Consider the following 26,048-nt stretch of genomic DNA (forward strand, 5'->3'; position numbering starts at 1 on the left):
GGTATCAAAATAGATACCAAAATACCAAATAGAACTTGGTTTCTGATAAACCTGTTTTATGTCTCAGTGTTTTACAAGAAGCCCCTGTAGATACTGATACTGCAGCCACCATGATAAAAATAAATACTGGGGATCTGGTCAGGAAAAACTCTCGTGGAAGGCAGCACCTTGGTACCACAAACTTCTTATGGACAGAGCTGAAACTTGCTTTGTGCAGCAGATTTCAGGACTGTACATTTCAGTTCAGCTTTTATGTTGCTTTCCTTGCTTCTCTCTCAGCATTTAGGAAGTTAAAAGAGGATAGCAACCGTCGTGCTGGGTGTGTATCACACATTCACTAGGGTATGGTTCTTCTCTCTCTAGTTCCACCTCACAGTTAAAATAATGATGTTTTTAAGTTTTGTTGGGTTTTTTTTTACCTTGTAAATGCCTTAGACACACACACATCAGTATTTCATAGCCCTTTTCAGCTCCTGTATGGAGATAATGGAGATAATGCAGCTTTTGCAATGTTCTAAGGGAAATTTGAAGAGACAAACTTGAATAAATTGTGAGTTCTACAGACACATGCTCCAAATTGAGTTAACTGAAACCCTGGGATCCTCACTGGAAGAATGCATCATGAATTATCTTTAGTCTTAATATTAGGTGATAATTGTCTTTAAAACGTTTACTCAAACACAGTTTAAGCCTTCAGTGAGAACTTCTGGATGGGCCCATCCATGTTTGAGTGGTATTCCACAGCAGGTAGATATTTCTTCCCCAATAAATGAGTTACAAGTAAATAACTTCCTGCAACATCTAAGGACTGAATCCAAGGCCGAGCTTAGAGTCTCCACACTATTCCTGGCCAGTGGGTTGCAGTGGATGGTAAATTTTGCATGTTTCCAAGGAGGAATCTTCCCTCATGGAAGAGATTCCCACTAAGGGTTATTAGCACATTCTGGAGAGACAATCACATCAGGAATTATTTGAGCCAAGAACAGCTGGAGAGCACCAGGGAGACATTTGATAGAAGCCAGCCCTGCGCTGAAGCGCTTCTTTGTGCATCCATCTCGCAGCCACTGTCAGGAGGGAGGATTCTGCAGGGCAGGGACCCCATCTGACCTGGGCCAGATGTTCTGGGCAGCAGTTCCCTCCCTGCAGCACCGTGCTGCAGCTTGGCAGGGATAAAATACTTACCTGCCTCCCAGGGGCTTTGTGAGGCTTATCCCATGTCTCTACAATGCCACACGAGTTCCAGCCTCTCTGGGAAGCTCCCTGATTAGAAGATTCCTCTCAGATTATGAACTCCTGTATGCCATGTTTGGTAGCTGCTTTGAAACCAGTGCTCAGACCCCTGCTGTATTTCATCTCCACCTTCTGCTGCTACCAGAGGAATTGAGAGGGAGCCTCAGCACACACCTAAAACAGTCCCAGCAGGAATGGGAACATTCAGATGGCTGGTGGTTTCTTGGCAAACTGGTTGGGCAGAGCTTTGTGTCCCCAGGTAGCACAGCAAATGAATCCAACCTGGAGCCGAGTCACGGGTCCAGGTTCAAGCCAGCACTGCCAACACAGCCCTAATGCCATGTGAACACCACCCACTGCCCTTCACCTGCAGGACATCAGTGTCTGCAGGGAGGTGTCAGAGGATGAACCACACCCTGCTCTGTGGTGCCCAGAAACGGGACAAGAGGAATGGGCAGAAATGATGCCCAGGAAGTTCCACCTGAACATGAGGAAGAACTTCTTTCTTCAGCAGTGACTGAGCACTGGTACAGATTGTCCAGAGAGGGTGTGGTGTCCCTCACTGGAGATATTCCAGACCTATCTGGACACAATCCTGTGCTGTGTGCTCTGGGGTGACCCTGCTGGAGCAGGGAGGTTGGACTTGGTGACCCCCTGCAGTCCCTCCAGCCTGACCCATCCTGTGATTTAGTGATGGTGTGAGCTCTCTGAAATGCAGGTCATTGGTGTGAGGAGTGAATGCATGGAGAATGTAACTCAGTGACAACTTTCCTTCCTCTCCGTTCCTGAACTACAATGGCTTTCTCATAAATAAGTGGGCAGGAGCCCCAGGGCCAGAAGAGCTGTCTCGTCCTCATGAAGCCGGGATGGCACAAGGCGATATGGGGTGGTACTTTTGCTCCCCGTTTCCTCAGGGAATACCTCCGGGAGCCCATCAGGAAGCCTGTCCCATCATGGGGACAATGCTGGCTGCCCTCCTCACTTTGTCCCGGCGAGCGACCTTCGGTGCCCCAGTCCCCGGGACAATCGTGTTGGGGCAGAGCGACAGCCACGGCCACCAGCGGCTTGGGGACACGCTGCCCACCTTTGCCGGTGCCGAGGGTGTCCCGACCCCTCGGCTCTCCCCATCCCCGGGGGGGGCGGGCCGGGGCGGGGGCGGCCCCAGCTCCATCCCTGCCCGCCCGCCTCCCGCAGCAGTCGGGGAGGAGAGGCGGCACCGGAGGGCTCCTCCGCCAGCAGCCGGGCGGGCAGCGGTGCACATGGCATGTCTGATGGCGGCTTTCTCCCTGGGCAGCGCTTTGGTAAGGCGGGCCCTGCCTTCCCTCTGCGGGGCCGCGGAGAGCGCCGGGCGGGGGGCGAGGTGCGGGGCCGGGGCACGGAGATGGAGCCAGGGCTCCGCGGGGAGCTCCGAGACGCTTCCCGAGGGAAAAGCGGGGTCGGAGGGTGAGCCCGGGGCCGCGGGGTGCAGGATGTGGGCTGAGGGATGCGGGATGCGGGATGCAGGGTGAGGGATGCGGGATGAAGGATGCGGGATGAAGGATGCGAGTGTGCGAGCGGCCGGCGGCGCTCGGCGGGACTTGACCGCTGGTTACCTCTGTCTGTAGCTAAGGCGGGGGGATTATCGCCGAGCATGCTCCCTGCGCCGCTGCGCCCCGCCGGCTTCCCGGCGGATTTGCGGAGGGACCGTAACCTTTGCATAACAGCCGGGGCCGGCGGGGCACGGAGCGGGCAGAGCCCCGGGACCCTCCTGCCGCTGCCACCGGGCGGGCGCTGCCGTCCCCGCCGGGCTCCGGGAGCGGCCCGGCTCCTCACCGGCTCCATCAAACTACATGGGAAATAGCCCAAAGTGGCCAAAAGCAGCTGGGCGGTGAGCGCGGGGCTGCGGGGCGGGCGCGGGTCGGGATGCGGGGCTGGGGCAGCAGCGGGGGCACAGCGGGGCTGGGAGCGAGCTGCAGGTGCTGGAGCAGAGGGGTTCAGCTGTGTCTGTGCCTTCCACACGGCTTGGCCGAGCCTGTGGCTGTCGTAGCCGCGGGATTGACCAGATTTTTCCGAGCGAAGGTGATCCCGAGACGGGGAGGAGGTTGGACCATCCTCACCCATAGCAGCTGGTCTCTGGAGGAGGCAGATGTGTGAACAGGCAGTTCGGTCCACAAAGTGGCTGGAATTGTTTAATGTCCCACGAACAAAAGTCTTTGGCTTCGTGCTCTCGGGTGATCGAGTAGTCAGAGGCAAGCAAGGCTCTTGTCCAAAGGATATTTCCTTTTGGATCGATCTAAACTGGAGAAGCTCTGGCTGTCACCTGAATAATCAAGGTGACCTGCTCATTGAGAGTTAGCTTTTGGGCATTCCCTCTGATTGTGTGAAGGTGCTCAGTGGTTCCTCAGAACAAAACAGATTCTGAGTGCCAAAGTCAGCCTTGAAAACATTCAGGGAACAATATTGTTAACTCACCTTCTCTTAGTTTTTAGGGAAGTTCCCCTGCTTTAATTGTTGAGCTCTAAGATGTTTCACATTACTCTTGTTATGTTCAAATTACATACCGTGGCAGTCAGCTCTTTAAGAATTTGACAGTAAGTGTTACTGGATACCTGACCTCTAAGTAAGTTGAGAGCACGATTAAAATCTCTTTCTTGAGAAAATGTGGTGAGCAGAGCTGATTATTTTCAGCTAGAACTTGGGGCTCCCAAGTTGTGCTTGAGGAATGTGAAGATGCCAGCTATGGAGTGGTTATGCAGGAATACTTTTTTTCATCAGTGATTATGTAGGACTGGAGGTTTTTTGATGTTTTTGTCAGCATTCATGACAAGTGAGTGATCTGAGCTGGGCTGCTGTTCCAGCAAAGATGGGAAGACCAGGAACCATGAGAGGGAAATGGAAGTGGCACAGGGAAGAGGAGGCAGTGTCACTTTTAGCTGAATTAGAGAAATAGAGGGGAGCAGTGGCAGGACCTGCAGCTCTGTGTTCACGCATTGAGAAGTAGTGCAGCACATCTCTTTCCAAGAGATAACTTTGTAGATTGTTGGGCAGATGTCAGCATGGAAAGCCTGGCACATAACCCATCTACAGAAGTCCTTTCCAATACAAATCTGCATTAAAAATACTAAATTTCCTAATAGACAACTGTGCAGATGTTTGGCTCTGCTTATGACATCCACCAAGCAACAGATGACAGCTTCAGCTAAAATTCTGTTTAGCTGAAGAAATTTCATGACTGTTTTTCCTTTTGAGCTTACACACATCCTGCTCATATTGGTGCAAGACACCTGTGCTGGTAAAAGGAATGGGAAAAAAAAATCCAGATTTTGTATACATAATTAAAAAAAAGAAAAAAAAAGAAGAGAAAGGTGGGTGGAAGGCCATTGTCGTGGTCAGGAGAGGAGGGGAAGGAGACCTTACAGAGTCAGTGGTGCAAGAACTGGAGCAGGGTTTGTGTGTTTATGTACCTGGTAAGATTTCCATTAGTTATCACTATCAAGCATGGAAAGCACTCGAGGTTTTTGGGTGCAAAGCATTGTGCTTTCCTAAAAGACCTCCAGAAAAGAACTTGTACTGTCATCCCAGGTTGCAGAGTCCCCAGAACTATCAGTGCAGGAGAAAATGAGGCATGAAATAGTGCATTTGAAATTCTCAGAAATATAATTTCACCTTTACAGAAGCATAGGCTGACCCAGAGGAACAGGAGCTCTTAGACATTTTGAGTAGCTGTCTTTTGAAATGTCTGTAAAAAATAACTGTTCAGCCAGCTCCCTTCCCCCTTCAGCTCTGTCCCAAGCCCTGGAATCAGAGTAACTAGAACCAAATTCCTTGAGTGCATGAGAAACCAAATACAATGGGGACTGAACTTATAAATGTATTAATCTGGTGCAAGATCTAAGGAAAACTAGTGCTAAAGGAACTGTATGTGCTGCAAGAGCTCTTTTACCTCTTCTGTCAAGGCTCAGGCAAAAGAACAAACAAAAGATTGCTTTATTTTACTCCTCTTTCACCTTTCAGCGCATTACAGCGCCAGATTCTTGTGCTATTTAAAGAATAACTCCTGTGATGGAGAAGGGTTTGATAGGTGTTCCTAAAGTCTGTGAACTTTCTCCCCTTTCCCTGCAGGGTGGCAGCAGCTCTGGTTGCACCATGGCCGAGCCAAAGTCTGTGTGTGTTTCGGTGGACGAGGTGGTCTCCAATGGCACAGACCCCCAGGACATTCGACTCATGAATGGACACTTAAAAAAAGTGGACAATGCCCTGACAGAAGCTCACAGGTTCTCCTACCTGCCCCGCAGGCCAGCTGTGAACATCGAGTTCAAAGAACTGTCCTACTCCATCCAGGAAGGGCCATGGTGGAGAAAGAAAGGTGAGGAAAACAAAGATTCACCCACAAGAAGCTGTAGATGCAGCAGTTCATACAACTGCTTAATTCTGCCTCCCAATTCTTAAGTATTTGGTGTAAATATAGTATTGCTGTGCTGCCAAATATCTGTCCTGTGATCTTGCCTGTCTACAATTTATTGTTGAGGGTGGGTAGAGCATGCAGGAGTTTAAAGATGGGGGTGGGGGAAATGAGGAGGCTTTGTTTTTTCACTCCTGCAATTGGCTGCTTTGTGAGATGGTTGTTTTTTCAGTACTCTTTCAGAACAGCAAGTATCTCAGAATTTCAGAAGGCATTAGACCAAGATAAGAACTGTTTTCTTTAAAGGCTGTTTGGAAAAAAAAAATGTTGGGAGCTAGAGGTTTCTCTACAGCTTAGATGGTCTCTCAAAGCTTATCATTTCTTTGATGAAATCACTGGCTCTTGCTGGGACTGAATGCTGAGGTTCAGTCAAGGACCAGGATGCTCTTTGGGTAACTCCTTTGCTGATACACACTCCAAAGAGTTCACAGCCTGCAACACAGGGTGTTCCAAAATGATAGATATTGGGCACTTCTCAAGGAAGAGAAGTGCTGGGAGTAAGAAGGAATTATTCAGCTCTCTTCTTTATAGGTTCTTGGTTGATTCCAGTTCTAAAAGGTGATTCTGTCCTTTCTCCTCTGCTTGGCAACAATTCCTTTTATGCCTTCATTTGCTTTGTGTAACCATGTGTTTCCTAGAGAGTTTTTTGGTGTTTTTTTCTTTGGTGTGTGTGACTAGTCCTCTCTCTCTGAAAGGAAAACTAGGTCGTGCAGTAAATTCCTGCCAGCAAAAAGAAGTATGCCCAAGAGACAATATTGAAATCTTCAGGAGAATTTTGTGTACTAAATGATATAATTGCCCTTCCTTGAGGAATTCACTCCCAGTAATGAAAATTGGTGTGCTTGTGTGCTTTAGTTCTTTTAAGAGATAAGGCCCTGCCAGTGCAGCTCTTACCTGAGCCATACTTGATACCTGCACTGGCTCTGAAACTATAAATCCACTGCCTTAAAGGTTCCACTTGAAATTGTTTCACAAAGTACTTGGCTGCTGTCTGTAAATTGTGTCATTATCACAACACCAAGGCTTCAATAGTCTAAAAATGTGTGGTATGAAAAGCACTGGAGCTGTTGCCATGAACTGTATGGGGACAGGCTGGGCATACAGTTATTCATTTGTTGAGAGATCTGCAGATTTCATGCTTTAATGGGTTTTTCAACATCCAAACTGTATGTAGACCCACTGGCATTCTTTTAATTGTTTGCTAAAATTACATGGAGTCACATTGTCCATAGGAGAACAACTTAGTTTGGCAGCAACTTCGGTGCATTCAAAATTATTCTTTATCTTATCAGAATGAGCACAAAATGTTGAAGGTTTTTTGTCCTATAAGAAATGGAGCTATGCCAAAATGTCTCATTTAAGATTTAAAAGCTTGAGATTTCTTACTGAATCTCTTTCTCACTGCCCAGAATTGATTGAGGGGTTCTATACCCAAAACCACTGCAAATTTTCTGACAAGCCTGGGTGACTTGGCTTGAACAAAACAATGTCCTGGCAGACATCCTGGTGCTGAAAACGACCAGTGGAGGTATTTAGCTCTGGGGTATGGCTGTGGCTGTGTCACCACATCTGGATTTGAAAGAGGAGATTGCTGGCTGGTTGTGTGCAGGGCTTCAGATCCTCCTCACCTGCTCTCACACCTTGTGTCATCCCTGGGACCACCAAGGACAGCCTCAGAGTGGCTGAGCTGCTGTCTGCCAGCAGGGCTTGGCTCTCCTCTGCTTGCCAAGCACCTGAAACAGACTTGGGAGGTCTGCACTCAGTGCCAGGAGTGCTCTCACAGCCAGGAAGGTGAATCACGTCGTGTGGCCAAGGCCATTCCCAGCTGCAGCCGAGTCCTTCTCCTTCTCCTCATCACTGTGAGCACAGCTGGAATATTGTACCAGTTTTGGGTGCTTCATATCACCAGAGATACTGGGAAGCTGGAAATGGTCTGTCAGAGGGATAAGAAATGGTTCAGGGCACCTACAAAGAGCAGCTGAGGAGTCTGGGCTGCTCCTGCCAATAGGGCCAGATGATAAATAACAAGAACCTGTGGCCACACACTGCAGTTTGGGGGGGTTAGGGTGGACACCAGGAAATCCATACCTGTTCCCCAGGTGGGCTTTCTCCATCACAGGGGGTGTGGGACACGTGGCTGAGCAGCTGATCTGATCTGGAGCTGGTGGTTGTCGTGCTTTGAGTAGAAGGCTGGGCCAGGACACCTCCAGAGGTCTCTGCCTTCAGTGTTTCAGTGAGTTGCTGGTCAGATTATAGAAACCTTCTGGAACCAAACTTTCCTCCCAGTCACGTTCCCTGCTCCAGGGACTGGCTCAATAGATTGGTTTTAACAGAAAAGATTTTCCATTAGCGAAATAGAAAACCTAAATATTGCCTAAATAATCTCCAATGAAGGTAGGGACCAAACAATTCAGATTATTTGAATTGTTTTAGGGGTTCTGCAAATAGAATTTTATTTTGTGTGTAATTTGGGATATCTCTGTTCAAACCTGATGGATTTGTAGCTGAGTGCATTACATATAAAACTATTCTGAATGCCTTATCCTGGTTTCTGCTCCAGTGGGAAACTGGGACTTTGCAGTTTTGCAATATTGTGCCTCCAAACACTGGTGGCTGCTGCAGTTCAGCACTCCTTGTAGATTCTTTGTGCTAAAAGTCTCTCTCGTTGCTTTAATGTGAAATATTTGAATTCACTTTTTGTGAGAAGAGTAGCAGAAAACATGCTGGGGAAAAAAAATGTCTTTCAGTTCACATTGTTCTTGGGTGCTGGTTGTGGTAAGAAGAGATAAGGGATGCTGTTTCAAAAATGTCTTTTAATTAATGGTGTTTCTATTCTGAAATGGAGCTTGAAAAAGAAAATCTACTATTTCTACATCATTCTCTATGACTGTAATGAATTAGTTAAAACCTTTCAAGAGTGTTGGATCACAAAGGCAAAAGTACAGTTTCTTTGCAAAGACAATTTGTGCCAGCATGTTGGAGGGGAATTCAACTGAAGAGCAATTCCCTTCAGTAAAAATGGCATTGCAAAGTAATGTTAAGGTTAGGCTCTAAATTAACAGAAGGAGGAATAATTAGTAGTGCTGCCATTGTGTTCTGTACTTAGCTTGATTTTTCAGACAATGCAACTCATGGTATGTCATGTCTCTTACTTTTCATTAAAAGCTCAAAGAAAGGTGAATTTGCATTGCTTGTCAACAACAAAGAAGCTAAATAAGCCTTAGTAGACTTCAAATTGGAATTTTTTGTTGATTTTTGTCTCAGCCTTAAACTGCTTAATTAAACTATTAATTATCATTTTCTCTTTAAGGAGGGGCATTTTGATTCTGAGGTTTATATGATAAATGCTGCTCTGCTTATGAGGCTTTAGCAGAGACTGGTGTGACTCTGGAGTTGATTAATTCCTGGTGTAATTTCCCCTGAGGTCAGTGGGATTAACAGGGAAGGAATATGGCAGGTCAGTCCTTGATCAAAGCCACTGTGTCTGACCCATCCCATTCAGCAGGAACTGTTGCCAATACAGGAATTTGGAAGAGGTTAAAGAGGTAAAAAGTTTCAGAAGGTCTCAGCTGACTTTGACATTTTCCCTGTAAAGCTTTTAGGGAATTGTTTCAACAGGTAGAAACAACACTTCCTTCAGGTTTGAAGGAAAGAGATTTTCGAGTGACTTGTGAGGTTAAGGATCTTCCAGGGTGGAAAATGGGTCTCAGTCTTTGAATCCAGGCTATATTTGAGCATGTCCTGGGGGTTTGCAAGGGCTCACGATGGCAGAAAGCCCCAGGACTCCTGGAGGAGCTGTTGTGAGAGGGACTGGCAAAGCCAGAAAAAGGAAACTTCAGCACATTCATTAGAAATAATAGGGTTGCTTAGTCCCAGGATACTTCTTCTTTCTATTAGGATGAGGGACCCAGCTGGCTTGGAGGGGAAAAGAAAGAGTCTTGTGTTAGATCCAGTGTGGATCCTTAAATGTGAAAAGCAAGATCTGCAGAGCTTTGGAACAAAACAGGGCTGAAGTTTCACTGTCTTGTCACAAAGTCATTTATCTAAAGGTTGAGAAGGAGATAAAAGTGGGTCTTGGCTTCTGTGCTGTATGTTTAAACTGCAGTTTGAAATGTAAATCACAGGAACACAGAGATTGGTTTTACCAGTTCATGGAAAAATGGTGTGTAGGTTTTCCTACTAGGACCACCTGAAAACTGTTTGCAAGAGGATTTGGTAGAAAAGTCAGTGCCTCGAGTTTCTGTCATTTTTGTTAAAACCACCATGAAATAAACTGAATTGTGGTTTGGGGATGAATTATGTATACTCCCCTATACAAAGGGGGCATGAAAAGTACTTTGGAGCTTTCTGCCTGGGTCAAAGTCATTCAGCTTTAAAAAAAAACATGTGTTCTATATATCCATAAAAAGGACATGTGTTCTATTATCTCTGGGTGGGTTTGCTATAATATAGGATGGAAATGGAAATATTCTGCCTATATAATTGAGTGCATCCAGGAAGAAAGTAGTAATAAATTTACTTGCAGAACACCACAACAACTCAGGGATTGCTTTTTTTTTATTTTATTTTTTTTTCTCCCTCTCACACTTCTCAGTATTCATGGTTAATTAGGCAACGTTTTAGTTGGAAATTTCTCCGTTGTTATTTTTAGGACTGTAATGAGTCATTTGTGCTGCGTTCGAGTGAAGTTCTGGGAGGATTTGGTCTGGAGTAACCTCTGAGGGAATGGGCTCCGGCCGGGTATTTTCATAGAGCAGCTTAGGAGCAGCACAGAAATCAGTGCTCAGCAGAAAAACGCGACATTTCTTATTATTTTTGGTTTGTTCTGCTGGCTCAAACGCCGTGGAAACAAACCGGAGAGGTGCTGCTGCCTTTGCTGTCAAGGTTGCAGCTTTGAGCGGTGGGAGGGGAATGAAGGACCGGGCTCCTTCTGGATGCTCCGGTGGGGGAACACGGAGCCTTTGGCAGGTTCTTTGGTATTCATGGAAGGAGAAAAGTGGCCGTCACAGCCCGAGATAGTGTCAGCAGAACAGCGCGATCCCTGCCTTCCAGCTCCGAGGGCTCAATATTATGTTAATACCGCTCTCTGTAAGATGGAAACTTCAGCCGCTGTCAAACCATCAGCAGAGATTTAAACAGGCTGGGCTTTGCTGATTTGCCTCGGTGCCGTCTGAGGAATTAGTTCTGGTGCACACACTCGGACAGACCCCTTTCTTTTTATTTAGTTGGGCGCTTTTTAAAATTTATTTACTTATTTGCAGCATCCTCCGAACGACTTCATCTAAAAGATCTCACCCTCCTCTCATTTCTCCCATCCCCTCCGGAGACACCCGAGCCAGAGGAGGGCAGGGGGAGCCGGGCAGGGAGGGTTTGCCGGGGGTGCGATGCTGATCCCGGCAGGGAGGGTTTGCCGGGGATGCGGTGCTGATCCGGGCAGGGGGAGCCGGGCAGGGAGGGTTTGCCCTGGATGCGGTGCTGATCCGGGCAGGGAGGGTTTGCCCTGGATGCGGTGCTGATCCGGGCAGGGAGGGTTTGCCGGGGATGCGGTGCTGATCCCGGCAGGGAGGGTTTGCCGGGGATGCGGTGCTGATCCGGGCAGGGAGGGTTTGCCGGGGATGCGATGCTGATCCCGGCAGGGAGGGTTTGCCCTGGATGCGGTGCTGATCCNTGCGATGCTGATCCCGGCAGGGAGGGTTTGCCCTGGATGCGGTGCTGATCCGGGCAGGGAGGGTTTGCCGGGGATGCGATGCTGATCCCGGCAGGTGCAGTGCGCCGCAGGTGCCGCATCCCGCCCGGCGCGGTTACTGGCGGCCGATGCACTGCAGTAACCCCGCGGGATGCTCCCGCCTGGTTGGCTGCTCCAGGCTCTGTTGCTAAGATGGGAAGGAGGGAGGGAAAGATGCAGAACAGGAACGAGCGAAAACCCACTTTGCGAGAGAGGTTTTTCTTTTTTTCTTTTTCTTTTTTTTCCTTTTTTTGACAGATGGGTTGTATTGTTGTCGACCATTTTTTGCCTGCTTTGTCTGAGAGCGTGTTTTCATCTCAGAGAGGAGGATGTGTGCAAATTAAGATCCATATGTTAGGAAGAATAAACAAGTTAGGCTGGTCAAAACCAACTGTGATGCTGGTAAAGGGCTCTTTTTAGGCAAATATTGTGTAGATTCCTTTTCATGGTTTAGAGGGTCGGCAAAATTAATTAAAATGAAGCATAATTTTTTAGTAGAGGGTTTCTAACCACATGTTTTAACCTTAATAAAATCTGTGCAATTTCTCTTTTAACACTTAAGCTGTGTCAAGATGGTAAAAATATACTGAGTACTCACTGTTACTGGAATAGTTCACAGTGTTTTTATTAAGTGATAAATAACTCTTCCCAGTGTTCTCTTGCATGTGTTCCATAAAATAGAGGTTATTGGGAACAAGTCTTGGTCAGCCCCTTTGTCTGATCCTTCTACTGTTTCCCAGCTGAGCATGACCTTACTTCAGCATTACTTGTTTTCCTTCAAGCAGAATCCATTGCTATTGTGGGTTTGTTTTTTGTTGGGGTTTGGGTTTTTTTTGTTTGTTTGGAGTTTTTTTCAACCTGGAGATTTTTTTAGAAACGTGCCTTGAGTTTGACTCCGTGAGTTTTGGTCACTGAATCTTAAAGCAGAACATCTTTCTCTTTGCTGTACTGTTTATTAAACCTCAACATTACAATGACCTCACTGTTCTTCATTCTAGCTAATGTTTTGATACAAAAAATTTTATTAGCTGCTGCTGTGAAAACTTGTGGCTGAGCAAGGAGGTTTTAGAGAGACACCAGTTAAAGCATTGTGGATTTTATACGCCAGGAAGTGGTGACAGTGACTTGTTGGGAGTCTGAGCTCTGTTCTTTGCAGTTTCCATCTCTCAGAAAACGTGTTGGGGGCTGGCTGTAACTCACCCTGACGCCCTTCCACTTCAACTTTCTGTATGCTCAGTGGGATTTGATGAAATGATTTATCCTCTGCCCATGGTGGTCATGCCCTGCTGGAGGTGTTGAGGAGGTAGAGACAATATGCACCATCATCTGGGTGTACTTTTGTCACATTTCAAAGTAGACTTTGGTTTCCGTAGTCTGGAGATCCGTCTGAAGGCTGGGGAGAGATGAAGCAAGAGGCATTTTGTAACTGGAGGCTTCAGACATCACATGATTGATCAAGGTTTTCCACAACCTCACTAAAAGGAAAGAGAAATCACAAGAACAGACAAAAGTAGAAGCCAACTCGAGTAAAAATGCTGTTAAAGTTAATTTTTTGTTGTGTACTTTCATGTCACTTTGACAAGTGCCTTCTGGAAGTCCTTGGGGTCTGAGCTTACCAGCTTTCTAGGGCAGGTTTTTGTTCTCTGGGGATTAAATATCTCAGAGTTCAGCCCTGTATCCTCTGAGAAATTATTTGCTTCACTCTTCCCTGTAGCATTGTTCTTGTAGATAAACTGTGGAGACAGTCAGAACATGGTACTACTCAGAATGTGGCAGGCCCTCACTCAACTGCTTCATAATTCACATCTGCACCCTTTAAAATTTGGGTGGGTAACTTTGTTTTCTATTAGAAAACAGTGTTTGGTCTTCTTAGTAAAATAACAAGTTAAAACTTACAAGAAACAACATGCAAGGAGAACCCCAGAAAAATTTACATGGCAGCTAAGCACATGAGAATGAACTAATTTGAATTTATAATTAAAGAGTTGCAAACTGAAAGGTGGGTGTTCATTCTCAAAATGAAAGTCCTTGAGGCAAAACCTAAACCAACAAGTGATGCTTTAACCCCAGAATCTCTGGTGAGGTGCAGAAGGACATGTGCCTAGCATAAGACTGAGTTTTTGTCAAAAATAAATCAGGAGTTTGGGTCATTGTGCCCCTTTCTTTGCTGCAGGCATCTGAGAGAAGTGGCCACCTACCTTCTTGTGGGATTCATTTATTTAAGAGCTTTAATAAAATGTCTTGTTGAAACATGACATCCATGTCAGATGGCAAAATGACCCCTTTTTTTTAGGTATTCCTTCCAAAGGAAATCACATACTGTTAATATTGCCAAACCTTGTATCAGAAACTTCTGCACAAGGCCTTTTATCTCCTCTCAAAAGCCTTGATACAGTTAGAAGCTGAGGTGTTGGTGTTTCATATTGCCTGCCCACTGTGCCAGCTTTGAACCTAGCAGCCAGCTGGTTCAAACACCACTGGTACAGAGGAAAACAAATCCACCAGCCCTTACCTAGACTGTACCATGTGGAAAATTCAGGTTTCTACTGTGAAAACAATTTACAAGCAGAGCTCTAGTCCCAAGGACTGGCAGAGTGTTCCTTATCAAGCCCAGGACCAAGCTTTAACAGGCATCTTCTTCTTGATATCAGCCTATTAGGAAAAGGAAAAAGGTCCCCAGATTATCCAAATGTAGTCACTTTTTGATGAACTTCACGAGAAGAATAGATAATACACTCTGTATGGAAGAATTACTGCCCTCTTCATCAATTATTTAACTTGTTCATCCCCAAGTCTGATGAAGAAGGGTAACAGCACAGACAGAGAAGGACAGACAATTTTGGTTGTTTTCAGTAACTCTTTGAACCTCAGTAACTTCCTACAAGTAACTGTAAGGAGGCCTGCTGAAATATCCCATTAGTGATTATTTTGCAAGTGAATTTCCTTGTGAATTCTGTGCTGTAGTGCAGATGTCTGAGTTTTATTTGGCCTTTGGACACTTTGTCGTTTAGAAAAGAAGATTTCAGAGAGAATATTTGATCTGAATGTGAGTAGTGACATAAAATACAGCAGGACTAATCCTATGGAAGTGTCTCTGGAACAAGGACAAAACAATTCTGTCTAGGAAATGGTGTGGCTGGACCTTCCTGTCACTGCTGGGCTTCTGTTCCCATTTACAGCTCATTTGGACTTCGCTGATTTTGTGGGGGAAACAGATGTGCTCTGCAGACTTAATTTTCTTCAGAAGGTAGAGGGATAAAGCCATCCAGATTCTTACCAGGCAGAACTACGTGGAATTACATAACAGCCGAAGAGAAAACCGCTTGTTTATTCAGGGTTTGTTTTTTTTTTTTGTTATGTATTTGTTCCAAATAAAAAGAAATGGCATAGACCTTGGCTTTACAAGCTAATTTACCATCTGCCTCTCATCTAGTATGTACAGCCTGCATCTTTTGTGTAAGAATCATATTTCTTCCGGCTTCTCATGTTTAGAGTAATGACAAATGTTGTTTATAATTGCAGCACATCTGCTACAAAAGACAGGAGAAGATAGAATATGCAGTGGTCAGGTTCCTGGGTAAATGAGAACAGACCTGTGCTCTGCCTCTTGCTGAGCTTTAGAGGGTAGGCTTTTATGCCAGACAGAAGAAAGACGTTTCAAATGAAGTGATGCACCTGGTTAATATGAAATTTAAAGGAAAAAAACACCACAAACTGAAGCTTTTAATACTCTTGTTAAGCACTGGAGTTAAATTCTGCCCTGTTGCATCAGTTTTGTGCTTTTGAAGCAGTCAAGTGGATGGGGCTGCACCAGCAGAGCCTGGCCAGTATAATTTTTTTTTTTAGTCATGATGCAGTTATTACCTCAAGTGCTTTGAAAATTAAACACTCTAATAACACCAGCATGGCAGGGCTAGAATGGGTAAATGAGTACCTAATTAAAAGAAAAGGGATTGAAGCTAAATATTTGCTATTAGAGGAAGAGCATTTTCTTTTTCTGGGTCAAAAAGCCACAAACTGCAGCCAGCTTATTGCATATGAATATCAAGGCCTGACTGTCTAAAATGCTATTTGAGGCTCATAAAGCTGAAGCCTGTGGGTGGCTGGCTGGGATGGAGTTCCATTTCCTTCTCCACTTGGAGAGGTGAAGGTCTCATGCTGCCACCAGAGAAATGTGAGTCAGAAAGCCAAGGACAGTGCAGAGGAGCACATCTGTGCACAGCTGGCAGTGAAAAGTTACACCCTTAGGTTTTCATTTTGGCCCTGAGTCTGGAAGAATTACTTGAAGAAGAATTTTCCCCAGAAGAACAGGTTGACAGTACATAAACACAAAGATGATCAATGGGAGACCTTTGGGAAAGCGAGTTGGGTCGGCCTGTTTTGTAACCAGAACTGCTGAGTTCTTCACAAGGAGTGTCCAGCAATAATGACAGTAAAAATGAGATTGTTAGTAGTGGCTGGAGCTGGTGGGGCTTTGAGACATGAGGGGATTGCTCCTGCCCTGGTGTGTGGCAGCCTTGGTTCTGTAATTCCAAGTCCAGCTGGTGGTGAGGCAGGGCCCAGGAGCTGTGTGGGCCAGCAGGAGGACAGAGGGTGAACACAGGTGACACTTGGGCAAAGCTGAGCAGCCCCAGTGTCCCAGACACATCCCTCCTCTCTGGCTGCACACACAAACACACAGGCAAGGTCTCTCCACCTTGGTTGGTTTTGGACACGCTGTCCCTCCAGTCTGTCCCTCAGACTCTGGTCTCCCTTGGTTGTTGGCACCTGGACCTACAGTAACCCCTCAGATTTGCAACCTCTTGCTCCAGCAAATGCAAGATTTCTGCTGCTGACCGCTGAGTCCACGGTGTCCTGCACATGAACTCACACTGGTGAGGGCATTCCCATGTGGGACAGTCAGGACTGGAGTTTAGCAGGCTGGAGTGATTGATGAGGAGCTCTGTCAGACAGCTGTGGCTGCCTCCTTACGTGTTTCTGGCCTCTTAAATCCCCATTTCCATCTACTTTCTCAGGCCTGTTCCTCCTCAGACCTTGATCCATCCCTTTCCCTGCCTTTGGAAAGTCCCCTAAATGTCCTGTGATGGATATTTCTCACTCTCATAGGCACCTCATGGCTGGTTTTACACCATTCCAAACTTCTGTTCCTTCTGGGTGGCATGGTAAAGTACAGCATTCCAGGGAGATGGTTTCCCTGTGAACACATCTTGGTGGGTTTTCCTCCAGGAACAGTAGTCCTGTCCTTTTTATTTTTATCTTCAGAGTGGCCAGTTCATGGGGCTGTGTCCTCTGAGCCTCAACTCAGTCTCTGTGCTCACTTTGACTGGCCTTTTATCACATAACTGAGCAAAGACCATTTTTAGACCTTCTTGGCTGATTGGATTTTTCTAAGCTTTGAATTTAAAAATAAATGAGCTAATATGTCTGGCCAGTCGTTTGTTTAAGCCCATGGAAAGTTTGCCTGCGGTGTAAATCATCACTGCAGTGGAACTCATGTTAGGCAGATTTTTACCCTCTCCTGTGAAAGTTTCAGGAAAGTTGTGACTGCAAATGGGGAATGGAGCTGCTGCACTTGTGATTATAATAAATCAGGTTCTGCTGTCTTACAGGCTGAGTTATGACAATATGTGTGAGCTGCTAGATCACAAACAGAGGAGCTTGACAGACATCCCTGAAGGAGGCTGACTGATTTCTTGCCTGGGAGAATGATGATGTAAACCTGAAGGAGAAATACATAACCTGAAGTATTCACCAGTCCATGGACCCTGGGGTCACTGTAAGACTTGGTGGAGAATGACTGTGTCTTGTGCAGGACAGTCTGACACCTGGGAACACCAAAAGAAACATTAAAATTATGAATATACATAATACTTAACAAATTTACCCTTTAGTCTCCAAGCAGAAGTATGGGCATCAGTTTCCTGAATCCCATACATTCTATTTGCATTATAAAATCAACCAAACAAATAAAAATAAAGCAGGCCTTCCCATATAGGGCATGGCTGTGAAGTTTTAGCACTCATCTTTTGATTCTTATTGACAGGCAGTAAAAATAAGTTCCTCCAGCAAAGTGAATTGGGACAAATGATGGCACATGCTTTACAGTAAATAAAAATAACTTCAAAGCCAACCTACAATTCTTCTCAGATGTTCATACTATGCTGCTCTAAAAATCCAGGCCCAAATGAACCTTGGAATCACTGCAGTGACACATTGGATAGAGTTTAGCCAAGGAACAGGTATCAGCATTCTGCCAGGGCTGTTGTCTTATGACAGAAATTAACAGAAATTAATGAAGTTTGATGAAGGAAAGGCATGGCCTAATAGCCAGAAGGAACTTTTTCACTTATTTGTATGTTTCACTGCTAAAACTACATTCTAAAAAATCCAGAAGTCAATGAAATTAATTTTAAACATCAGTGTTGAGTGTGACCAACACACAAGGCGTGTTTATATGGTGGTGGAATGTGTCAGCAGACACCATCCCATAGAGACATGTCTGAAAGCATCAGAGGAAGCCCTTTCAGAGTACTAAAAGTAATATATTTTATGTGCAATGTCTTTCTAGATATAAATATGTTCACTATATATACATTTAATTTACCTATATAATATACCTGTAAATATGAGTGAGTATATATAAACACACAGGCCATATATATATCTATATCCATATATATATATCATATCTATCTATCTATCTATCTTTATATATATATAGGTTATATACAGATATTTATAGGTTATCTCTGTTTCCATATTTAGATGTATGTATGCACATATACTCAGGTATATTTATTTCTGTACAAAAGCTGGCTGCATATCACTGCAACAAATACTTTGAAGATAACATTTTAATCGAGGTGTATATTCCTCCTCCTCCTTTGTAGTGACAAGATGAAGTAATTATGGGAAAGCAGCAGCAACCTGATTATTTTTTTATTTTTTTTTTAATGAAAAGCAAAAGAGTATCGGTTGCTTAGGAGTGGTTCAGGTCTGTTGCTACTGGATTAACAGCATAACAGGCTAAAATAGCAGGAAAAATGGATGTGAAATGGAAGCTGTTTCATCTGAGTGTCAGTGGTGTAAAGAATGGCATGAAGAAATGGCAGCATTTTGCAGATGCTTTTCAATAGGGACTTATTACATTACATAAGTTGAGTAATTTTCTGCTCCCAGTCATTTCTCTCGTAATCAGATTGTTTGTGCTTTGTTCTTGTTTCCTTTAGAAGTTGTAAGAATTGCTTGGAGCTCTCATGTGTAGCAGTGGTGGGTCCAATTCAGACCTGTTTGGGCAATTTTGCCTGTTTACAGCTGCTGACAGCATTGTCTGAATTTCCTCATTAGCTGAGCGTTTTTGGAGCTTGCTTCCCTGCTGGGTGTAAAGGAGAGTGTGTTTATGTGCCAGATAAATGGCTGCTACTTCTGTTTGTTTGAACAGTGGTCTGCTGGTGAAAACTGGGAGGAGTTGCGTATCTTGGGGTGCAGAGGGAAACCACTGAGGTTTTAAGTAGAATAACGTGCTTTGATTTGCAGGATCCACCAAGGGAGTGGTGCAGAGAACAGGGATATGCTAGAGATGTTCCTCTGGTTTTTCTGGGGACTAGAAACATTCCTTATCTGCACCAGGAATGCAAATAACAGCACTGCAGATCCGCAGCTGGAGGGCACTTCCCAGGAAGAGCTCTCTGCACATGGTGGGTGTCCACGTTCCCTTGTGGCTGCATTTGCCTTTGTGATTTCCCACTGTGATGTGGGAAAGGGAATGGGCCAGGGAGGACATTGCCTGCTTGTGGTCAGCCTGGAGAGGATCCACACTGTGTACCCCTCACACATCTCAGAGCTGTGAGCGGGAGTGGTCTGTGCTCACTTCACCACTGGGGTGAGGAGGGTGGGGTAGGGATGACAAAAGCTGTATTGGCATTTTTGCTGGCCACACTGGCACTCCCAGACCTCGGGATTTGTGTGAATTGCCCAGTGTCTTGTAGAAGATGGTCCCACCTGTCCCTCCTCCAGCTCCCCCATCCACAGTTGCAGCCATTCCATGCGAGTGCTGATGCTAAAACCACACAGAAAGAGGTGGCTCCAGATGCTTCCAGGGTGTTTACAGCTGTACACAAGGAAAGGAGATTGGGGATATAGTCAAGATTAACCTCTCCTTTTGTATTGCAGTATCATTATCTAATGAGATCAGAAGCAAAGCCCAGCAGCTTAGTCAGTATTAGAGCGTAGGCACCCATTTCAGGAGGGAGCCTTTGAGAAGAGCAATCCTGAGCCGTCCACCTACACCATTTTCTTTGCGGCTTTGCAAGATGGAAAAAGTGACAGCTGTAAACCTCCCCAGAGGCAGTTGCATGTTCTCCTCATGTGCAATGCCTCCAGACACTTCTGCCCCCCTGCACTCATGGGTGATCTCGGGGGGTGACCCCAGCCTCTGCTGTCCCTGGTCTGCTGGGACAGAAACAAGATGTTTTCTGCTGGAATTCATGAGGACAAGGTCTGGTTTTGAGCCATCCATGCTATTTCCACCAGACAAGGTCCCATTCTTGGGGTTTATGTACTTTAGGACTCATGCCCTGTTTTCTGCCTTGATTCTGTTTCAGTTCTGAAAGTACTTTCTGGTTTAAGTTCAGCAAACACCCCTCCACAAGAGCTCCTCAAAACCCCTCCACAAAGGCATGCCTTGTGCAGTTTCCCCAAGCAGCATTCTGACATAACAGATGGTGGGATTTCCGTGGGCAAAGCCAAACTTTGATTTTTGTTGTGTTTTGAATAAACCACTCTGTGTGACCATTCACTTTACTGACTTCTGAGGCTCTCAGGAGCAGTGCTGTGGGAACTGTAGCAAACCCTTCAGCTGTAAAAGGACAATTTATCATCAGCAAATAAATGGAGGGTGTGGGAGACAGGAATTGAGTAGGTAAGATCCTGTCCCTGCTCCAACATCTTGAGCTTAATATTTGATGTCCATAGACTAAGAACATAAGACCAGGGCATGTGGAGGTGCTGTGCCAGCAGTAATGTCAGCTGTAAGTACACAAGGACTATTACAAATATTACAAGTACAAAGTAAAAGCTCATCTGTTGGGGGCAGATAGCAGAGCTTAAAAACAGCGTGTTGGGTTCCACTCAGGTCTTCACTGGAAGTGGAGCAGTGACTCAGTTTTAACACATACACACAGGAATTTAAAAACATGGCAATATTTTGAAAATGTTGTGATCTGGTAACAGATTCTGTACTTGTGCCATTACCCAGATTGCTGCAGCCCCTGTCAGAATAAGGTAATCTCACCTGTTGGCACAAGGAGAAAAAAAGACACAGGTGGTGCATTCATCAGTTGCACATCATGATCAAAAGCATTTAGACAGCGCTGAAACGAAAACCAACAATATTAGAGGTGCTTATTTTTCCATTTGCATGCAGACTACAGCTGTTATTACTGTGCCTTGTTCTGTCACATACACTTAGAATAAAATTGCTTCAAAACTCTGAACTTGTGCATTGCCCATATGGCACTGAGCACGCTGCCCTGAGAATTGTCTGTAGCCTGGCAGACCACAATTGCTTTATCACTGTGTGTGATTTGTGTGACAGTGAGATTTTAAATTATTTGAAGGTATTATTTAATTTTTAGGTATTTTTAAAGACATGGATTGCATGAGCTGTTGTACCTAATAAGCAGTAGAGCAATTTTTTCCTCAGGGGTCTCACAGCAGTGAGAAACAGGGCTGGACACATTCCTAGAATCACAGAATGGTTTGAGTTGGAAGGGAACTGAGAAATCATCTTGTTCCAATCCCCTGCCATGGGCAGGGACACCTTCCACCAGCCCAGGCTGCTCCAAGCCCCATCCAACCTGGCCTTGGACACTTCCAGGGATGGGGCAGCTTCTCTGGGAAACCTGTGCCAGGGCCTCACCACCCTCACAGGGAAGAATTTCTATCTATTATCAAATCTAAATCTACTCTGTTTTATATTGAAGACAATTTCCCCCTTGTCCTGTCACTCCATCCCTTATAAATCAACCCTCTCCATTTTTCTTGTCAGTTCCCTTCAGGCACTGGAAGGCCACAATTAGGTGGCTAAAAGCTCATTTCCAGGCTGAATTAACCCAGTTCTCCAGACCTTTCCTCATGGCAGAGGTGCTACTCCTTTGAATCCATGTGGGCTCCTGCCGTGTAAGAGCATGTGTACAAATGACCTGTAATAAAATAACATGTCAGGCTCCTTTTCTTGACAAAAGATTTCACTGATGGTCAGAGGACTGTGAGTTACTAAGAATTTCATCCAAAAGATGCCAGACAAGTGAATCTCCACGTTTCCTGGGGGAAGTAGCTGTGCTGGGGGCTGGCTGAGCATCCACACATCCCCTCCCTCAGTGTCTCCTCCACACCCCCAGAAGAGAGGAGAACAAAAGCTGAAAACCAATGGATGAAAACTAATGGATGAAGATCCAGGGCAGTTTAATTAGTGAAGCCAAGCTGCCTGTGTCCCCTCCCAGCTTCTGGCACACTCTATAAAAAACCAAAGCCTTGTCTTGGTGCGAGCCCTGCCCAGCCATAGCCAAAGCACAGTGTGCTAGGAATACTGCTCCAGGAAATTCCCTCTGGCCCAGCCAGACCCAGCAGAACAGCTCACATTTCATGTTGACATCACAGATGTTTGCAGCTGGTTGAAATGAGCCCCACATTGGCGCTCTGAGTTCCTGGTACAGCGGTGTGAAGGTCCCCATCTTCCACTCTCTCGAGTGCTGCAATATTGCCTCGTGTCTAGGTTGTCAGGAATCCCTGCTTTTGATCCCTGAGTGTCGTGGTTTTAAACCAGTAACTAAAGAAATAACTTATTTCTTGTTGTGAGATATGGATTAAAACAAGAGCAAAACAGGCTTAAAACTTAAAAGGAATAAAGACAGTTTATTAACAGAAATTGAGTAATATTAAATAATAAAACCTCTTGCTGTTCGATGGGATGGCAAATCTAGGAAGAAAAGTTAAGTTTAAGTTTTAAGCCTGTTTTGCTCTTGTTTTAATCCATATCTCACAACAAGAAATAAGTTATTTCTTTAGTTACTGGTTTAAAACCACGACACTGAGCCAACACAATCCTGTGCCACTGCATTGATTTTAGTGGTTCTGTGTTGTTTGGCAGGAGCTGTGTGGAGAGTACCTGTGATTTTTAGGATCAAAGAGTGTTTTGAGGTGACACGGATATTCTTCTAACTCTGTCTCTTCATTATTTCATTTAAAATGACAGTATTTGTGGGGGAAACTGTGTAAACACCCTGGACTCTTTATCTCCTCTTTATTTCCTGTGTGTTGTAACTGATGTGTTAATAGGGAGCAGAGATACACAACTTTGAGAAGGAGTGAAGTATAGGTAGACCAGTGATACAAAGTCATATAATAAGGGAATAAAGAAACCTGAAGTGACAAGTCAAGTTGAATTTTCTGGTAATGCATCCAACCAACACTTCTTTGAAATGTCCTTGTCAGTTTAGTTGGTGGTCAGGAAAAAATGGAAGCATGTTGCCTTGACTTTGGGAGAAAAGATGTGTTTTGGAATAGGGTTTACAGAGACACTTAATTAGAAGGATATGAGAAGACCAGCATTTTTTATGTTTGTCTCTCTTACTAATGATATACATGAGTCTTCAGGCCATTAAAACAGCTCATTTCTTTTGATGGACTTCCTGTTTGTGGAGGAAGCAGCTGCTTTTACTACCAGACTTCTCCTGTCTAATTAGACCAGTTGAACCAGCCAGTTTAAATCAGCCCATAACTTACCCTTTGCCTCTTCAGTGAAGAGCTGAATAACCTAATTGTAAAGAAGGACAGAAAATGTCAAAAGAAGTTACAGTTGCTACTGGGAAATGAACCAGTGCAGAGTAAAAAATACAAGGGAAAAAAGGCCATTAACACAGAGGGCCTCCTGATGAGCCTATAATGAAAATCCCCCTGGAAATTCTCAATATCCTCCCTTTGTTGGAAAATGACAGTGCATCAGAGTAGAAACTTGTTGTTTGTTCACTGTATTTTCTTCTGGCTACATTTTCATGCAGGAGATTTGTTAGGTCGAGGAGTTTACAGTTGGGAAGAGGGAAAACCCAGCTGAGTGGATGACCAGGGCTCTTGAAACTCTTTGAGACCCAAGCTGGAGTTGTTGATCCAACTCAAGGATTTAGGCTTGGATCATCCTCCCCTCAGTGAGTTCCACTGGCCTCTGGAGTGACTTCTTGCTGGTTTGCCAAGAACATAACCAAGCAAAAAAAAAAAAAAATCCACCTCCAAAACTCACAGTTGAATTTTCTCTCTGCCTCAGAATAAGGTGGGAAACCTCTACTGGAAGTCAGGCTGTTTTAATAGGAGTTACTGCTTCCACCTTGCTTCAGTAATAATTCTGTAGATAATTCCAAAAGGACAGGATTCCCAGAATGCTGAATAACTCTGATACCTTATTTTATTATGTCCTGAAAATGTGAGCCAAAGTTCATCCTTTTTTTTTTTTTTTAAACTTCAAACCATTTTAATGTGTACATTTGAATTTTTTTAGTCTGTGAAATCAAAATTAACCAAATGGGTGGTATTTATATTAGAATTAAAGTGCAATTAAATATAAATTTTTTTTTTTCTGTTTTTTGTGTGAAGAGTTTTTCTCTTAAAAACTCTTGATTCTTCTGTGGGACATATTATTGATGAAACATTTAATTTCTCAGGATATGGTTAGCAGCAAGACTTCTGCTTTGCTCATGCTACTCTATAAGCTTCAATAATCCATATATAAAATGTAGGTCAGCTGGAGCTTTTAAAAACAGATGGAAATTCAGGAGTTTATGATAATGCAATGGATATATGTCCCTGTGAGGCTGCCAACTTCTCCAAATGCAAAAAAAACCAGATATCAGGGTGTTGAAAGGTGCTTATTTTACCTCATTTCCATTCCAGGACCAGCAATGCCCTGTGCAGTGGCTTTTGTTTGTAACATATTCAGCACTGCCATGCTACAGAAGATGATAATTACTTCTGAGGTGTTTAGAGGATTTTATATTTAGTTTGCTGACAATGAAAAGCATTTTAATTTGGGCAACTTCATTAGTGTAAATATTCTAGGAGAAAGAGAGATAAAAACACAGTTGTTCTAAGTAAAATGTGAGAAGTGGAGGTAATCCAGGGTTTAGTTATGCACACACTTCAGGTTTTCCTCAGTTTTTACATTCAGGATCATAGGTTGTATCTTTTACTAGATTAGTGCTGAAATAAATACATTACCCTGTGTTCCTGTTCCATTTAAGTCTTGAGTGTTTGGAGGAGAAGTGATCAGAACCAGTGTGGCTGTTTCTGAAAATAGCAGCCTCCCAGGACACGTGCTCCAGCTGTCCATATGGCAGGGAGCAGGGATGTCCTGCTGTCCTGGGAGCTGCTGCAGCCTCAGCAACTCTCCCAAACACCACTCCTGCTCCCTCTGGCAGAGCTTTCCCAGGCTGGAATGCCCATCAGGAAGTTTCTATCCATGTCTTTATGGGTAGGAGGGTTAAATCTTTAATCCCAGCAGGGTTAAAGACTCAGTGCATGAGCTTAAAATTTTTGAAACGCTGCTGATATTTGCCCCTGAGTGTGTTTCAAAGGGTCCTCCTGGCTCCAGGTGTTCCTCACCTTCTTGTGGGAGAGAATGGGACAGGAGCAGTGGGAATGTGAGGGGATGGAAGTGCATTTGCAGTTTGCAGTGCAGAATTGGTTTGAGAGGGTGGGGAGAGGCAGGGAAGGGCAGGAGCTGTTCAGAGGGTCAGGTGGCAGAGATCTCCTGTTCTTCAGAGACAGTTCCTGTCATCACACGGGCAGCTGAGTTAGACTGATGTGAAAAAATGGAACCTGTTTGGAGTCAAATGTAACATCTTGAGTTTCCAAAGCTGACTAATAATCTGTGATTTTTTTTTTCTTGATATCAGGTTCTCTGGCAGCTTTTAAATCGCAGTGACTGAGGCTGAAAACATTTTTCAAAATCCAAGAAATATCTCTCTTCATGTCTGTAAGGGCTGGATCATCATCATCTTGTGAGCCATGGCAGAAGTCTGTTTTAAACAAAACTCTGTTTGTAATAATCTGAGAAAGGGTTTTTTTTTTCCCTCTTTAGTTTACAGGAGACATATCATCACATTGTGGTTTAACCTAGAGTTTGTGATGAAGATCACAGAAGGCTTTCTCTTTGGACCAGATATTGCCATGAGGCCCAGTGTGGAGGAAAGAGATGCTAAATAACATCAGCTACTTCTTCTGTAACTCTAGAAGGCCCCAGGGCTCCCCTCTAACCCTTACACAGCTGGATAGGAGGAAAGAGCCAAAGTTTTACTTTTGCTTTTTCCCCTTCCCTCCTTCTTGCTGTGGGTACAGGTGGGTGGGGAGGCTGGGATGAGGAAGGGAGAGATTCACAGTGTTACAGATACATATTATATTATTGGCTTTTCACAAATATTAAAATGAATATATGTATAAGGTTAGAAAACTTTGTTGTTTTAATATAGTTCCTTCTATTTCTGTTATTGATGAAACTTAGAAATAGTGGTATAATATACATATATGTTGAGCTATGGCATAGTAGTAAAGCAAAAACTGTTTTTGTTTGTATAACCCAAAGACTGAAAAAGATACTTAGAGACA

General features: G+C 44.5%; 1 protein-coding gene across 2 annotated transcripts in view; it reads left to right on the forward strand.

Moving 5' to 3' along the window:
• The first annotated feature begins 2,422 nt into the window (after positions 1 to 2,422).
• The window catches only part of ABCG1 (ATP binding cassette subfamily G member 1), a 54,341-nt gene continuing 30,715 nt past the window's right edge, over positions 2,423 to 26,048 (forward strand). The window contains exons 1-2 of one of the 2 annotated variants that reach the window (XM_015644035.3): positions 2,423 to 2,531; positions 5,332 to 5,575. In XM_015644035.3, coding sequence (XP_015499521.1) covers positions 2,490 to 2,531; positions 5,332 to 5,575 — 286 coding nt within the window. In that variant the 5' untranslated portion in view covers positions 2,423 to 2,489. Of the gene's footprint in view, positions 2,532 to 2,894; positions 3,098 to 5,331; positions 5,576 to 26,048 lie in introns of those variants that run through there. The other variant, XM_015644043.3, reaches the window with a different exon arrangement.

This window comes from Parus major, chromosome 1 (assembly GCF_001522545.3).
Source record: "Parus major isolate Abel chromosome 1, Parus_major1.1, whole genome shotgun sequence".
Classification (NCBI taxonomy): domain Eukaryota; kingdom Metazoa; phylum Chordata; class Aves; order Passeriformes; family Paridae; genus Parus; species Parus major.